Source organism: Phacochoerus africanus, chromosome 1 (genome assembly GCF_016906955.1).
Source record: "Phacochoerus africanus isolate WHEZ1 chromosome 1, ROS_Pafr_v1, whole genome shotgun sequence".
NCBI lineage: Eukaryota > Metazoa > Chordata > Mammalia > Artiodactyla > Suidae > Phacochoerus > Phacochoerus africanus.
Genome location: NC_062544.1, coordinates 112,505,818 through 112,521,435, shown reverse-complemented (window position 1 = coordinate 112,521,435; position 15,618 = coordinate 112,505,818). Strand labels below are relative to the sequence as shown.

The following is a 15,618-nucleotide window of genomic DNA, read 5'->3' as shown; positions in this document are numbered from 1 at the left end:
AATCCAACTAGTAACCACGAGGTGGCGTGATCAATCCCTGGCCTCACTCAGTTGGTTAAGGATCTGGTGTTGCTGTGAGCTTTGGTGTAGGTTGCAGAAGCGGCTCAGATCCTGCATTGCTCTGGCTGTAGAGTGGGCCAGCAACTGTAGCTCCAATTCGACCCCTAGCCTGGGAACTTCCATATGCTGCAGGTGCGGCCCTAAAAAGCAAAAAAGAAAGAAAGAAAGAAAGAAAGAAAGAAAGAAAGAAAGAAAGAAAGAAAGAAAGAAAGAAAGAAAGAAAGAAAGAAAGAAAGAAAGGAAGGAAGGAAGGAAGGAAGGAAGGAAGGAAGGAAGGAAGGAAGGAAGGAAGGAAGTAAAGAAAAAAGAAAGAAAGAAAGAAAGAAAGAAAGAAAGAAAGAAAGAAAGAAAGAAAGAAAGAAAGAAAGAAAGAAAGATCGATCCCAGTTTCTTTATTTTGGCCTACAAAGCCCATCCCAACTGCCTCCCGCCCCCTCCCACCTCACTCCGGACCATCTCTCCTCTCCTCTGTGGCTCTGACTGTGCTGGCCTTCTGCCTGTCCCTGAGGCCTACATGTCTCATCAGAGCCTCCACTGGTGCTGTTCCCTCACCAGGGCACATGCCACAGCAGCCTCTTCTCGTCCCTTGAGCCTTACCTGGCACTGACCACTTTCTCTAGAGCAGACATCTCTGTGCCATAATCCTGCTTCACTGGCTTCAGAACACTTACCACCTTCAGAAATCACCTTTCAATCTAATTTTTTAAACTCATTTATTCTCTTCCCCTCTCAGTGTACTGTCAGCTTCAGAGGGCAAGGGCTTGTTCACTGCTGGATCCCTAGCACCTGGATCAGGACCTGGCACCTACCTAGGGCCTGACAAACACTTGTTGAATAAATGGATGGGAAAATGGACCTTTCCAGTCTCCCTGCTGGTCCTCCAGAGACAGGTGGCCCTTTCGACACTACACCCAGCTTCTCCCTAGAAGCAAGCCAGGCCTGGGCAAAGGACCCTGAGAACCCCAGTGCCCCCCCGGTGATTTGCTTGCTGAGTGCCCAGCCCTGCGACACAGCACATCTGCCCGCCGTGAGAAGTGCTCAAACCTCTGTATTCTTAACCCTAGAAGTGGCAAAGGAGGGGGAGGAGGAGGGCTATGTGCAGAGCAGTGCCAATAGCCAGGCTACCCTCCTGGACATCCTGCATGCTGGATTACTTCCTCCTTCCCCTCCAGAGGCAGGGCCAGGGACAGAGGAGGCTCTCAGCAGAGGCTTCTGATCCTGCTTTGGCCACTGAAGCCCAGACAGAGCCAGGCCTTCCATCCTGAGGCCCTTCCACCCTCTGGCTCAGCTGACCTGGTCTGGAGCTGAGACTCCTGTCCAAGTGACCTCCCTTTCCTCTCTGTCCCTTTCCTGTCTGTTTTTCCACTTGTTCTACTTTTCCATCTTGCCATGTCTTGAGCTCAGCCTATGAAGCCAATAGGATCCTGACGTCACACCAAGGGCTCCTAAGTTCTTCAGGGTTTGGGGACTCTGGCCTTAACTGAACATCTGGAGCAAAGTTACTAACACTGGGCCTCAGGGATGGGGCTTTGGAATCAGTGCCCAGGTTGTGCGGCATGGGCGGCTTCATCCCAGCCAGCTCAAATGTCTCTGCCTCCCAGGTGGCTGCTGGGCCCAGCCTAGCTGAAGGAAGCCCACCACGCCCCTCCTAGTTTACACTGGTAGGAAGTGGGTTGGTCTGGTCAGCCAGGCCTTGGCCTTTCAGCCCCCTTCCTATGCCTTACCCATACCGATACTCACTGTTATACGCAGAGTCCAGAGCTGTGCCCAGGCCTCTGACTCCAGAGATTTTTCCACAGCAATGATATCATCTCCCTTCATTTCTTCAAGAGCCTGTGGAGAATGCGCAGAGGAAGGCTGGGAGGAGCTGTATCCCAGGAGCCCCGCCTACAGCCTAATGTCAGCTCGAAGATATGAAAGCCCCATGCGGGGGTGGGGAGTAAGGGGTGGGGGAGAAGAAGGCAGGGGACTTTGGCCCTGCCTTCCCTTTAGGGCTTGGGACCTCTAGTGAGTTGGCCCTATGTTGGGACCTCTGTGCACAGAGTCCTTCCTTTTCCTCTTCCTCTTCCCACACTCACGGGGAAGACACTGAAGCTCTGGCCACATCACCAGCTACTAAAGACCATGCTCCTTTCAGAAAACTGTGCAGGACTTACAGCCCCAACACAAGCACCTCAGGCCTTTCCCAGGGGAAGATGGGTACAGACAGCTCATACTCACCCTACAGGGCATGGTCACCAGAAGGAGGAGAATTTTTTGCCAAAAGCAGACACAGCTGTGACACAGAAAAAGGAGAGAGGTGTCAGGAAATTGGGCTAGACTCCCTCCTAGTCAGGGCCACTTGGCATAGTGAAGCCAAGCTCAGCCCAAGGGGCAGGGTCCACCCAGAGAACCACTAGATGGCAGCAGGTAGGCCCTTGGGCTGGCCTGTGCCTGGGTGACTGAGCCTGCAACCATTCCCCAGACCCGACCTCTGCCAGGGTAGGGCCCCTGAGTAGTCGCCCACCACGCACCTGGCTGTGGCCAGTGCATACCTTCCGTCAGCTTGCCAGCCTGCTCTGCTGCCCCACCAGGGAGGATCTTGGAGAGCACACTCTCCCCATCGGCACCTGGCTGGCCAGCAGGAGCCCCTGGGTTCCCTCCAAGCTTGGCTCCAGCCTTCATGCCTAGGGGGAAAGAAAGTGCCATCCTGAGCTGTGCTTGGCCTGGCTCTTCAGGGTCTGAGTGGGAGAGTACCCTCTGAGGTGGAGGGTGAGGAGGAAGATATAGGAATAAAGAGAGGAAGATAAGAACAGGAAGAAGGGGGTAGGAGGAAGCAGAAAAAAAGGAAGTTGAGGAAGATAAAGGAGAAAGGGAGGAAAAGGCAGAGGAAGATGAGAAGGAAGATAAGAGGAGGGATAGAGGAAGGAAGGAGAGAGTAAGAAGCCATTGTCCTGACCCTTGACTCTGTGCTCACCAGCCCCTTAGAGGTGCCCTGACCAGAGGTGCCTGGGCCCTAAAGCCCCGCTGTTGGTGGCCCCACTGCTTCACCCTAACCTCAGGCTCATTTCTGCTCAGGTGGCCTGCTGTCCACTGGGCACCTTCTCAGGGAACAGTGAGGGCACAAGGTGCAGGGGAGCTCAGGGTGCCAGTGAGCACAGGGAAAGGGCAGCCCAGGTACTTTAGGTCATAACCAAGGGCGCCAAAGGGCAGGCTCACCTGCAGGTCCAGGTCCTGGTGGTGGCTGGGCATGAGGAGCCCTCCCCTGCTGGGGTGCTTTGGCGGTCCCTTTAGAGCCATTCACCTGCTCTGCCCGTGGCTGCAACACAGAACCCAGCTGAGCTACCACCAGTCAACTCTCTGCCCAGGTCCAGCCTGGAACCAAGGGGCTGTCCAGGCTGCAGTCCCACCATCCACCTTAGGAAAGATCCATGCACTGGAGCCCTACTTACTGGTCCTGCTGGCTGGGGGCCTGTAGCCGTCGAGGGTCCTGGCTGTGGCTTCCCTACTGGCTGGCTAGCAGCAGGTGCCAGACCCCGGGAAGCTGGCTGGCCCTGCTGCTGCAGCCGAGCCTGCGACAGGGCCTGCTGTGGGGGCTGTGGCCCCAGACCTTGCTGCTGCTGCTGCTCCTGCTGCTGTTGCTGCTGTGTCTGTGGCTGGCGTGATGCTATTGCTGAGGGCATCTGCCTGGAGGGAGGTGGCTGTGACTGCTGTGGCCCTGGAGCTGCCTGCCGACCTTGTGGCTGCGGCTGGGGTTCTGGCTTTGGCTGCAGTGTGGTGGGCCCTGAGTGGGCCTGCCGGGAGCCCTTCTTGCTCTCAGAGGCCTGATGGTACGCTGACAGAACACGCGATGGCTGTGAGTACTCAGTGGAGCTGGGATACGCAGGCTGACCCTTCTTCTGCATGGCAGGGCCAGGGCTGGGTTGAGCATGAGGCCGGGCCTCGTGGCGACCCACATCCCGAACATGTGGTTTGGCAGCACGCCGGCCTGGCTCCTCACCAGCATGGCGGCCTGAGTGCCGCCCGTGGTCACCATGGTGCCGGTGTTCCTTGGCTGAGGCATGGCGGCCTGGGCCACCCTCATCGTGTGGCCATGGGCCCTCCTCGGGGGGCTCATCGTAGTCGTGGTAGCTGTGCCTGGCAGGGCCACGCTTCTGGGAGGAGGAGGAGGAGACTGCGTGGCCCCCGTGGTGCCTGAACCGGTCAGAGCGGGCATCCCGGGGCTTATCAAACCAGTCTGTCTCCTCCTGGCCCAGGTGATATGCTTCAGAGACCAAAAACAGAACACCATCAACCCCCAGGCTGGCCGCAGGGGAAGGCCCAGCTGAAGCCATGCAAGGAAAACAGAGAGTGGGTGCCACAGCCACAAGCATAACGCTAGGCCCCCAGCCCCCCTCCCACAACTGAGGCCAGGGTGAGGGTGGAGCAGGCAGGAAGGGCAGCCTGCAGCAAGGCCCCCTGGATGAGACACCAGGCCAGGACCCACTGGGACATCTCAGGGCCCAGGGCCCCATGGGCAGGCAGCCCCCCAGGTGCTGAGGATCCGCAGAAATCACCCCCGGCTGCCATTACCTTCACTGTCGGAAACTACGCAGTGGGAATCATCCAGGATGTAGCCCTCCTCACGCTTATATGCGTGGGCCCGTGGTCCATCCTTGACATGCTCCTGGACGTCAGGCATGGAGTGGCTGGAGCAGAACTGCGAGCACGTATCCCCAGGGGGAAGGGTGCCCCCTGCAGGGCGGGGTCGCCCCAAGGGGCTGACGGGGCTCTCCTCTTCAGAGGCCTGGCTCCGCATGGGGGGCCGGGGCCGGCCATGGGCCATGCTCAGAGACGAGGGCTTGGGGCCCACTTTTTGAAGCCGCTCCACAGCCTCCCGTTCTCGCTCGAACCCCTTGCCCCGGCTGAAGTCATGGCTGGACAGCTTCTCCCCACCATATGCAGATGCCACCCGGGCCCGGCTGCTCCCACCGTACATACGGTCATCCTCCTCCATTGGATCCCGGCTGGACATCCCGTAGTACCTCTGCTGCTCACACACATTCTTCTTGAGCCCATAGGTGATTTCATCCTGGAACTTCCTGCTCCGAGAGGCCAGGCTGCTGCTGACAGCAGGGGAGGGGGAGGAGGCCAGGTCTGACTCCACATCCTTGGCCTCTTCGATGGGTGAGAACTTGGAGATCTTTTGCTCCATACCCTGCTTCCGGTGCTTGCTGCGCTTTGAAGAGACAGCAGCCGGGGCCAGGCTCTTGGAGGGATGCTTGGGTCCCACAGGGCCTGGACTATACTTCTCTGCTCGAGCCCCATGTCTGTAGTCACTGTCACTGTAATAGTGGGTGCTGGCTGATCGGCCATTGCTCTCTACATTCCGGTGATGGCCGCTCTTTCCACGGGGGTCGTAAGAGTCCTCCTCGGATTCCTCCTCTCCTCTGGCATAGCAGCAGGGCAGTGCAGGTCCCTCAAGGACACCAGGTTCTCCTGGCTCTTTCCCTGGATGCCTACTGCTGCTCGGCCCCAGGGGCTCCAATCGCTGGCTGTCAGGGGCAGTGGAGGCACTGTCCTTGGTCAGCTCACTGATGTCGTCGATCATCACATAGTTCCGGGGGACATTCTGCTCCAGGCTAGCGTAGTGTGAGTCAGAGGGGTAGGTGGGGGCTGGGCTCAGGCTCACACTGCTACGGTCACTAGCCCGCGGCAGCTCTGGGGCCTTGCCTTGTTCATAGCTGCTGCTTACCGCTGGGCTGCTATAGCTGGTTTCAGATGCGGCCGAAGACATGGCCATGACAGGGCTGGCAATCACCTCATAGTTGGTGGGCACCTTCTGCTCCAAGTCGGCTAGTGAAGTCTGGCGTGGCTTCTGGTGGGGAGCACAGCTGTCAGCCGGGACAGGGAAAAGGGTGCTCTGTGTGGTTGGCATGGGTGTTTGGACTGCATAATGGCCTGTGGGCCGGAAAGCCTGCTGATTTGGCAGGCCGGGCTCGGCAGGGTAACTGGTGCCAGGAGGAAAGGCAGGTGCTGGGTACGTGCTGGGGCCAGGGTAGGTGGGTGCTTGGTGGGCTGGGAATCCATTCTGAGTTGGTCCACTGCTGCCTACAGCATACTGCGGTGCTGGAGGTGGAAACCGGGGCTGCTGGAAAGCAGTGGGGCCGGAGGGGGTGGCAGGAGCAGCAGCGGTGACAGGGAAGTCAGCATATTGGCCAGCCGGAGTGGCACAGCCCTGTAGCCGCAGCTGGTTGAGCTCGCTGTCTGACAGGTAGTCTCGATGCTCACCAAGACCACGCAAGGGTGGGTAGTCACGGCCACCTCGGTCTTTGGCCAAAGACTCTTTGCGCTGGGTGATGCCCAGCTCCAGGTACTTGAGCTTGGCGTCGATCTCCTTCTCCTCCTCATCCAGCTCTGCCTGCTTCTTGCGCAGCTTGGTGGACTCATGCTCCACCAGCCGCAGGTCCCGGTCCAGCTCCCGGAGCAGGCTGGCCTTGGTGGCAGGGACAGCGGTGGGCCCCACCAGCCCACGCTGCAGCAGGCTGGCTGCGTACAGCTGTGGGGGAGCCTGGCCAGCCAGGGGCAGGTGAGCCTCCTCTGGAGGGGGGCTGGGCAGTGTCCGCTTCACCTTGCGGACCAGGCCGTTGGGTGGCAGCGCCGACACCTGAGACAGAGGGAAGGGCGGGCAGCACTGAGACGCATGGTGTGGGTGGCTTGGCGGGGCACAAGGTAGAAGAGCACTGGCCTGGGCCAGGGAAGGGGCCGGGCTGATTCCTGGGGCAGCCTCAAGGCCTTCCCTGCCCACCCACTGGCCTTGGAGGGAGGGTCTATGATCATCTTACAGGCCTTCTTCCCTGAGCCCAGGGCAGTGGGAGGGGAGGGAAGGAACAGACAGCACTTGGTGTTGGCATCTAGTACTGGCCTGGCACACAGTGGCCCTTAGAACCCCTGTGCATCTCCAATGGGCTCGCCACCCTCCGCCTTCCGCTGAGTGTCCTGAGTTGAGCAAAGTACAGGCCTGGCTCTGGGTTTGGATCTTGGCATCTGGCAGGGGTTCCCTAGAGGATCATGGGAAGGGTTGCGTGCTGATTGGATGTCTGCTGCTAAAGGCTCTGAGTCTTTTTCTGCCTCCTGGCCTCCTCTTCTCCAAAGTGATATGCAACTTGGCCACCTGTCCACTCTCTTCCTCCTGTCCTGTACCACCCTCTGCCCAGCTGTGCTCTCGGTCTGGCCCCAGCTCCCTCCACATCCCTGTCAGCCCAATGCTCTTTCCAGCCCTGTCTCTGGCTACCTGGCTTCCTGATCGGGAGTCCCTAACATGCCCTCATAGGGCCCTCCTCACCTGCCCAACGTCCACATTGCCTCGAGGTCCACCTTGCCAGGAGGTTTGCCCTGGGTCCTCCTTTTGTCTCTAGCACCTAAGCCTGCCAGAAAGCCCCAAGCTTCTGGCTTTTATGGACCACTCAAATCCCCCAAATACATGGGGTGGGGGGACTGGGGGCATTGGGCTTCTTATATTTTACCTTGCCAAGCAACTAAATTAAAAACCTCCCACCTACTCTCACCATATATCATAAAGGAAATGATAATATGCCCCCAACCTCAGGATGACGGGTGACCTTTGATGGAATGGAATAAATTTCCCTCCTTGAACTTCTTATTCTGCTGTCCATCTTTTGTTGTTGTGGTTGCACACCATGAGTGCCCATCCTGGCGTGGCCCCCCATGGCCAGCCCATGGGACCTCTGTGTCGACCCTGGCTTGGAGTCAAGACCACCTGCCTCTCTAACCTGTACTCCCTGCCAGTCTAGACTTCTGACCCCACCTCCACCCACTCTGGCCTGCAGACCCCAGGGTGCTCCCCTACCCAGACTCACCTCCACAAGCCCCCACCCGAGGCCCCACCTTCTCTCTGCATCACACCCAGAAAACCAGTAAATATATCTCACAATGCCTCTGGCTCCTACAAGCTCTCCCCAGGGCTACTTGTATAGTCTTTTCCTTTAGTTCATCTGCCTACATTCTGTGCAGGAAGCTTTCTAATGTACCCATCTTGGCCTATTTTACTCGCCTGAAACATCCAGAAGTTCCAAGAGCCTCTAAGAAAAGCCCACCCCTAGCCTGGTGCTGAAAGTCCTTGGCATCAGGCTCTTGCAACCCCAATCTTCCCACCAGGGCAGGCCACTTCTCACAGTCCCACGACATGGTTGGCAACTAAAGCCACAGACAAGGTAAGTTTATGCTCTAGGAGCCCTATCTATGGGAACAGACGGGTGTGGAAACAGCTTTGCTGAGGGCCAGATAAGGATAGGGGACAAGATGAGGCAGAGCACACTGCAGCTCATTAGGATGGGCCATGAATGATAGTCCAAGAGGCTTGGGCTTCCTGTGGGGCAATGGAAGCCAGGCCAGGGCTGGGGACTGGGGAGCAGCCCAGCCAGGTGCATGTTTCTGATTTTCTGAGGAAACATTCACAGGAGAGGTTTGGAGTAGGAGGGGCCCAGAGTGGAGGGGAGGGCTGAGGAGGCCTGAAGAGGGAGGTAGCAGGGACTGGACTATGTATGGGCCGTGAAGAGGCAGTGTTAAGGAGAGGCTGAAGTTTCTAGCAGGGTCTGGATCACTGCCGGGCCCATGAATGAGTATGTTTTGCCCAGGATGTCCTTGCTGGGCTATGGGCTCCAGCAGAAGTGCATGGAGAAAGGTCAGTTCCTCAACTCCTAGCTCTGGGCCTCTGGAGCTGGAGGTGACTCCACCCCCACCCCAGGAGAAGCCCCTCCCTGTGGGGCCCCCCAGGCTAGGCAGAGACCCCTGTCCCACCCTGGACCAGCCCCTGTGCCCATACCTGGCTACCCAGTCCCCCCTGGTGCTGGTAGAGGGAGAACCTCTCTTTGGCGGACTCCTCGGCGGTGGGGCTGAGGGGCTTAGGGTCAGACAGGGATCGCTGCAGGGTCTTCATGGGGCGCGGCAGCGTCTGCTGGCGGAGAGCGCTGTCAGCCGTGAAGTGCTTCTGGGGACTCACGTGAGCCTTGTTCAGCCTCTCACTGGAAGCAAAGGAGGTGTCCAGGAGCCGGTGTGGGGACAGGGGTGAGACTGGTGAGTAGAGGACCTGGGGGGACTTGGGAGGCTGGCGGCTCACAAGCTGTGAGAGCGACTCCGGGGGCAGGTGGGCCTGGTATCCAATCTCCAAGGGATCCGGCTTCTTTTTTTCGAATCTGCCCAGGGGCCCTGGAGTGACGATCTGGATGCCAGGCAGGTAGGGGCTGATAGCAGTTGGCCCTACAAGCTGTGACCCAGGCACACCCTGGGCCTGCCCATCTGGCTCTGTCTGGCAGGCCAGGCTCTCCCCATGCCCAGTCTTCTCTGGCGCCGAGATGTATCTGATGATCTCCACCTTGGGGTCGGTGGCAGCTGTGATGTGGATAGCAGGGGAGACTCTGGGCAGCTGGTCAGGCTCCGTTTGCACAGAGCAGTCACTGATGGTCTGGATGCCCACGCTGCTCATGGCCCTCATGGTGGGGGTGGCAGTGGATGATGAGGCGGTAGCGTCGTGCTTGCTGTCGGAGCCGGAGTCTGAGTGGCGGGAAAGACGGGACCTGCGTCGGCGCACCGGCTGCTCCCACTCGGCACTGTCCTCGTCATCCGTCTGCACGCTGCAGTCAGCACTCCGGCGGGCCCGGCGGCGCCGGGGGGTCAGGACATAGCGACCCTCCCCATCCTCGTCATCTGTCTGCACGCTGCTGTCTGCAATCCTCTTGACCACACAGGGCTCAGGCCCTGACTCTTGCTCACACGCATCCCTCAGGCGTGGCATGGAGTGTCGCTTCTTGATGCTGCTTCGGCCTGCCTCCCACTGCTCCTCAGTCTGCAGTGACATGTCTGAGGCAGAGCTGGGGAGACCCCGGTGCAGCACAGCCTCACGAGGCTGCCCAGGCCCCTCAGGCCCAGCCACAGCAATGAAGGCTGTGTGAGTCAGTGGTGGCCAGTATTGGCCATTCTGAGCCAGCTCTGTGGCAGCCGGGGGAGGCCCTCGACCGGGTGCCTCACAGTCCACAGGGAAGGGAGCCTTTTGCCGCTGCTTCTGTTCCTCTAGCTGCTGCTGCAGCTGCTGCTGCAGCTGCTGGATCTGCTCCAGCTGCAGACGCTGCTGAGCTAGCTGCTCCCGTTGCAGGGCAAACTGAGCCTGACGTTCCTCCTGCTGCTGCTGCAGCACGTGGTGCTTGATGGTCTGCAGCTCCTGCAACTCCCGCTGCACTAGCAGCTGCTCTTCCTCTCGGTGTCTCTGCAGCTCTACACGCTCCCGCTCCAGCTCCTCCTGCAGCCGCAGCTGCCGCAGCTTTTCCAACTCCACCCGTTCTCGCTCCAGCTGGAGCAGTTGCTCCTGCTGTTTCCGTTGCCTCTCCTCCTGTGACACTTCCTCCTTCTCTAGCCCTGGCCGGCTTAGGGCCCCACCACCACCCCCAGAAGCAGCATCTACAGGCAGCTTCTGGCCAGCTAGTGGGGCTGGGACTGGGGCTGGGGCTGGGGCTGGGGCTGCCATAGCCTCCTTGACAGCAGCAGGGGTGGCTGTGGAAAGTGACTCCTCCCGAGCAGCCCCGGCAGGCAGCTCTGACCTTGGTGGGCCAGCCCCTGGGGCCTTGGCAGCAGCAGGTTTCCCCAGGTAGACAGGACCCTCAGCAGGTGGAATGCTGGAAGCAGTGGGGAATCTACTTGGTACAGGATATCGGTATGGCCCTGCAGGCCCAAAAGGTACCCGGGGGGCAATCATGGGCATGCGTGTCAGGCTGGCGAGTGGCACGGCTGCGATTCCACTAGATGCATAAGGCCTGTACATGCTGCCACGCACCATGGGCCTCAGTACTGAGGCAGGCTGGGTGGTGATGGGCAGTGTTGCAGCAATTGGAGTGTTGATGGTCGAGTAGATCATGCCATCGGCTGCACGCACAGTGGCTGTAGATGGTAGCAGCTGTCTGACTGCTGTTCCTTGGCCTGCTGTAGGCCTGTACTGGGCCAGGTTCCCAGGACTTGGGTGGCCCTCTGGGAAGGTGGGGTTCCCAAGGAGGCCAGGCCTGAGGGGACCCAGACCCTGTGGGGCACTGAGCCCAGGCTGGGGCTGGTACTGCACGAGGTCGGGGCCGCTGCCGCCGCTGCCACTGCCATGACGCCCTCCATACTGGTCCATAGAGTTGAGGGCAGCACACATACGGCTGATCTCACGAGCCGTAGTGGCACTGTACTGGGCCAGGCTAGCCTCCTGGAAGCCAGCAGTATCTCCCCGTGGGCCATACCTGTGATCTGAGTAGATGTTTGACACTGAGCTGTAGCGCCGCATGGGAAGTGGGTGAGTCAAAAGGTCTGTGGGATGACGCAGATCTGTGAAGGAACCATACTGCAAGCCCTGCCCAAGGTAGCGTCCATCTGCAAAGCCTAGGCTGTAGGAGTGCTTCAGTGAGCTGAGGTCCATGGCCGAGTCTCGTCCAGGGCCCTGGAAGAGCTGCCCAATCCTGTGGGCATGGTAGTTGAGGCCAGCCTCAGCCAAATTGGTGTCAGACATGGACGAGTACAGCCTGCCAGGGAGGCCCTGTGGGTAGGGCCTCTGCTCCTCATGGGACCCAGGGCCCCCTACCACCTGTGCTCGGTAGGTGGGGGGCTCAGGAGGCTCAGGGTCCCGGGGACCGTAGAAAGGGCTGCTGCCTTGGCCAGGTGGGGCAACATCTGCCACACTCTTCTCAGGCACGCTGGGGGTCGGGTGGAAAGTGCCTGTGCAGCTACTGCCAAAGGGGAACTTGTAGACCATGTCACAGCATGCCAGCTGGCTCTCAGGCCTCATCCCTGTCAGGTCCAGGGCACCTGCTGGCTCCTCTGGGACCAGTGTGGTCACAGTGCCTGCTGTGCCCTCTCCCATCTGCACCACCACTGTATGTGGCTTCCTGGCACTGGACAGGGTGTGTGACCGCAGCTCTGCAGGGGCAGCCCGGTGGGGTTCAGCACCAGGCTCCAGCACTGAGCCTGACTTGAGACCAACACTCTGGGTAGCGCCCACCTGAGTGATCAAAACATCCCTTCTGGCCAGAGATGCTACCTGGTTGGGCAGGTTATACCTGGCAAATTTGGCTTCCCTGGGTCTTGCCCGGGGCCCACCACGGTATGGGGCTGTCTGGACAGCCTGCTCTACTTGCTTAACCTGGGCCAGGCACACAGGGCTACCTGCACCCTGGCCAAAGTCAAGCCGGCTCTGGAAGGGGTCTCCATAGACCACAGGCTGCTTTTGCTGAGCCATGAGCACAGATGAGGCCATGGTGATGCTTACGCTGGTGGCGGAGCTGAGAAAGGCATGGGTCTGCTCCTGGGCATTGAGGTTGATAACTAAAGGCTGCACAGCAGTCGACTGCCGTCCTGGGATTGGATCCAGAGCAAGGCCATACTTCCTTGCTTCTACGGCAAGAGAGGTCAGGTCCATGCCCTGATCGGTGAGGATGATGGGTGTGGGCTTGACGGCTGTTCGAAGGTCTACCACGGCGCTGCCAGGGGGCCTGGGGCCTGGCTCAACCCTGGACGTTCCAGGGACAGAGGAGATCCGGCACAGGGAGATGTTCTCAGCAGGGAGGGCACCCCAGCCATACAGTGCCAGGGGCCCATCTGCACCAGCACTGGATGCCCGTGGTAAGCCAGGGGGCCCTAGTGGCTCTGGGGGCAGCTGAGACACACTTGGAGGTGTTGTCTGGCTGTAGCTGTAGGTGGTGGGCTGGCTATCTGTGGGTGAGCACACTGGGGAGGTGGAGGCACTGGCATGTACCATCTTGGTCTGGCTGGAGGCATCTGATGCCAGTGTGATGACCATAAAGGGGGCCTCCTGAGAGGACTGCTGCCATACCAGGCGAGGTGTGCTGGGTCGGTGTGGCGTTTGTGTGCCCTGAGCCACTGTGGGTGTCAGGGCGGGGGTGCCAGGGCTCCGCGGCATGTCTGAGGCAGGGGTCGGGCTTGGTGTCTGTGTAGAGAACTCTGCTGTGGCCCTTGGGCCCAGCCTGCCAGGGGAGAATGTGGGAGTCTCTGTGGGAGAAGATGGGGAAAGAGGAGGGCTGGCGCCTGCAAAGTAGGAATAGCCCCGGGAGGTCTGGGGGGTGCCACTTTCGCCATCACTCACACTCAGGGGCTTCTCTCTGGAAGCCCAGCCACTCATAGCAGGGCTGCTGAGGGCCTGAGGTAGCTCCTCAGTTTGAGACCCATAGTTTGCAGTGGTTGGGCTCTGTCCATAGCTGTGGCCTGTGGAGGACGGTGAAAGGCTGCGCTCAGAGCCTGCAGGGGACGTCAGAGTCACATACCCTCGTGGCAGGCCAGCCGGACAAGGGGCCGCAGCTGTGGAGGCTGGGGTCCCGGGGCCCTGGGAGAAGGATATGCCTACTTCCTTAGAGGCAGAGCTGGGGGCAGCAGGAGAGCTATGCAATTTGAGGGGGTCCTGAGACTCTTTTGCAAAATGCTGAGTAACACGGACGTCAGGAATGACTCGGCTCCCACTGCTGTCTGAGGAGGTGGAGATGGAGAAGGACACGGGGGCAGCGAGCTGGGTGGGACTGGTGCCAGGGGTAAGAGGGCCGCCATTTTGTTTCATTGGGTCCATGTACGCACTCTCGGCATTCAGAAACTGCTTCTCCATCTTCTTATCCTCAGCAAAGGCCAGGTCCTGTGAGGAGGCCTGGTGCATGCGGGCAATGCTCTGTGACGTCTGCAGGATCTCCTCGTACACGGCTGCTCCCAGGCTGGCTGACGTGTCCTCTGAGGCAGGCTGCATAGCCCTGCCATAGTCATGGTCCGGGGTGTCCTGGTATTCAAAGGAATCCTGGCTCCGGGGGCCTATGGGCTGCGAGGGGCCACCCTGGGGCCCTCGGCCCCCTGCTGCTTGGCCTTGTTGCCGCTGAAGCAACTCAGCCTTCCGCATCATCTCCTCATAGGCCTCCTCAGCGCTCTTGAGGGGCCGGCCGGAACTGGGAGTGGTGGTGCTGCCCAAGGGTGTCTCGGTTGGGGAGTAGAGGGACATGAAGGTGGGCAGGTTGTACTCACTGCCCGACTTGTAGAGCCGAGTGGGGCCTCCATCCAGGGCTTCAGCCTCTGAGTCAAGGGAGGGTGAGGGCGAGTACTCGGAGCAGGAGGAACGATGTAGCTCCTCCATCTCGGCCGCCTGCCTCAGCTCCTCTGTGGGGGAGGCATCCTCAATGGGCGACAGGTTACTAGGAGGGGTCTTGGAGCGCTCGCGCCGTCGCTGAGCCCGAAGTTCCTCCTTGTCACGACGGGTCTTGCGGGCAGTGCTGCGGATGCGCTGCTGTTCCACCTCCCGCATCTTCTCCTGCTCCCGCAGCAGCTCCTCCTCCTCCCGCAGCTCCTCCTCCTCTGAGGAGTCCTCGATGGTGGGCAGCAGGGGCCCGTGCGAGCGGTGCCGGGCCTTGCGCTGCTGCTTGGCTTCTTCCAGCCGCTGCCGGCGGCTGGGGCTGCTGTCGCTGTCCTCCTCTAGTGAGGATAGGGAGGTGGGAGAGGTGCCCGACGTGTAGCTGGGTGTGGAGGCTGGCAGTGTGGAGGACTGCTCCCCGCGGGAGCGGTCCTCAGGTGAGCCTGTCAGGCTCTCCATCTCCAGCTCAGGCTCCCGGTCCAGGCTGGGGTCAGGGCCTTGACCCAGGTCCAGCTCATGGCCGTAGCTGCCTGTGCTATTGAGCTCGATGGTCTTGAAGCGGCGGAGCCCGCCCTGCAGGGCCCCAGGGCCATCTGTGACCTCTGCTGGACCTCCCTCAGAAAGTAGCTCCTCATAGCCTGTGGTGGCATTGTGGGGTAGGCGCTTCTTTGTCAGTGCTCCTGGCTCTTGGCCAGGCTCAGACCTGGGCCTCTGGCCACCCTTCTGGGAGCCATGTTTGGCCGGGCCAGGCCCAGGAGTGGTGGTGTCATCCTCCTCCAGGTTGTCTTCCTCGGCACTCATCTCTAGTATCTGCCGCCGCATGAACTCCTCATCAGTCAGTTCTGCTGCCCGCGCTGGGGGCTGGGGTGGAAGAGGGGACAGGCCACCTTCACTGCTGTCCTCTACATAGTCGTGCCTCAGCTGGCTGCCAAAGTCATCTGAAGACTCAGCTGTGTCCCGTTGCTCTCTCTGGTGCCCCCACTCCAGAGAGTCTTCTTCTTCCTCCAGGATATCCTCCAGCTCCTCATCAGAGTTGAAGGCCTCGGGCATGATGGACAAGGAATGGGGCCGCCGCTTTTGCTCCTCACTACTGCTGCAGGGTGGCTTGCTCTGCTCGCCACTGGGGACCGGGCCCTGGGCCTCCAACGATGGTTGCATGCTGCTCCCCACCTTGTGGAGCTCTGAGGGGCTGGGTGGGCGTTGCCCCGATACCCCTGCACTGTCTAGCTGCTCTACCTCCTGCTGCACAACACCTGTGATCTCGCTCTGGGAGCTGGAGACACCATCAGAGGAATAGCCTGTGTCGCTGAGGCTCTGTGGGCTTCGAGACAGCTCCTGAGAGTAAGGCTTGCCCACTGGCTCCTGTAGCAGGGTGAGAAGCAGATGCTGTATGTACCCCCATGGCAGACAGCTTGTGGGGGAGCCCAGACCTCTCTGTC

At 60.1% G+C, this 15,618-nt stretch overlaps 1 protein-coding gene across 1 annotated transcript in view; it reads right to left on the bottom strand.

Moving 5' to 3' along the window:
- The window catches only part of BSN (bassoon presynaptic cytomatrix protein), a 97,959-nt gene that overhangs the window by 4,740 nt on the left and 77,601 nt on the right, over positions 1 to 15,618 (bottom strand). The window contains exons 5-11 of the mRNA XM_047751845.1: positions 8,864 to 15,541; positions 4,612 to 6,685; positions 3,492 to 4,303; positions 3,259 to 3,358; positions 2,595 to 2,726; positions 2,281 to 2,335; positions 1,801 to 1,893 (exon numbers count right to left, since the gene is read on the bottom strand). Coding sequence (XP_047607801.1) covers positions 2,295 to 2,335; positions 2,595 to 2,726; positions 3,259 to 3,358; positions 3,492 to 4,303; positions 4,612 to 6,685; positions 8,864 to 15,541 — 9,837 coding nt within the window. The 3' untranslated portion in view covers positions 1,801 to 1,893; positions 2,281 to 2,294. The remainder of the gene's footprint in view (positions 1 to 1,800; positions 1,894 to 2,280; positions 2,336 to 2,594; positions 2,727 to 3,258; positions 3,359 to 3,491; positions 4,304 to 4,611; positions 6,686 to 8,863; positions 15,542 to 15,618) is intronic.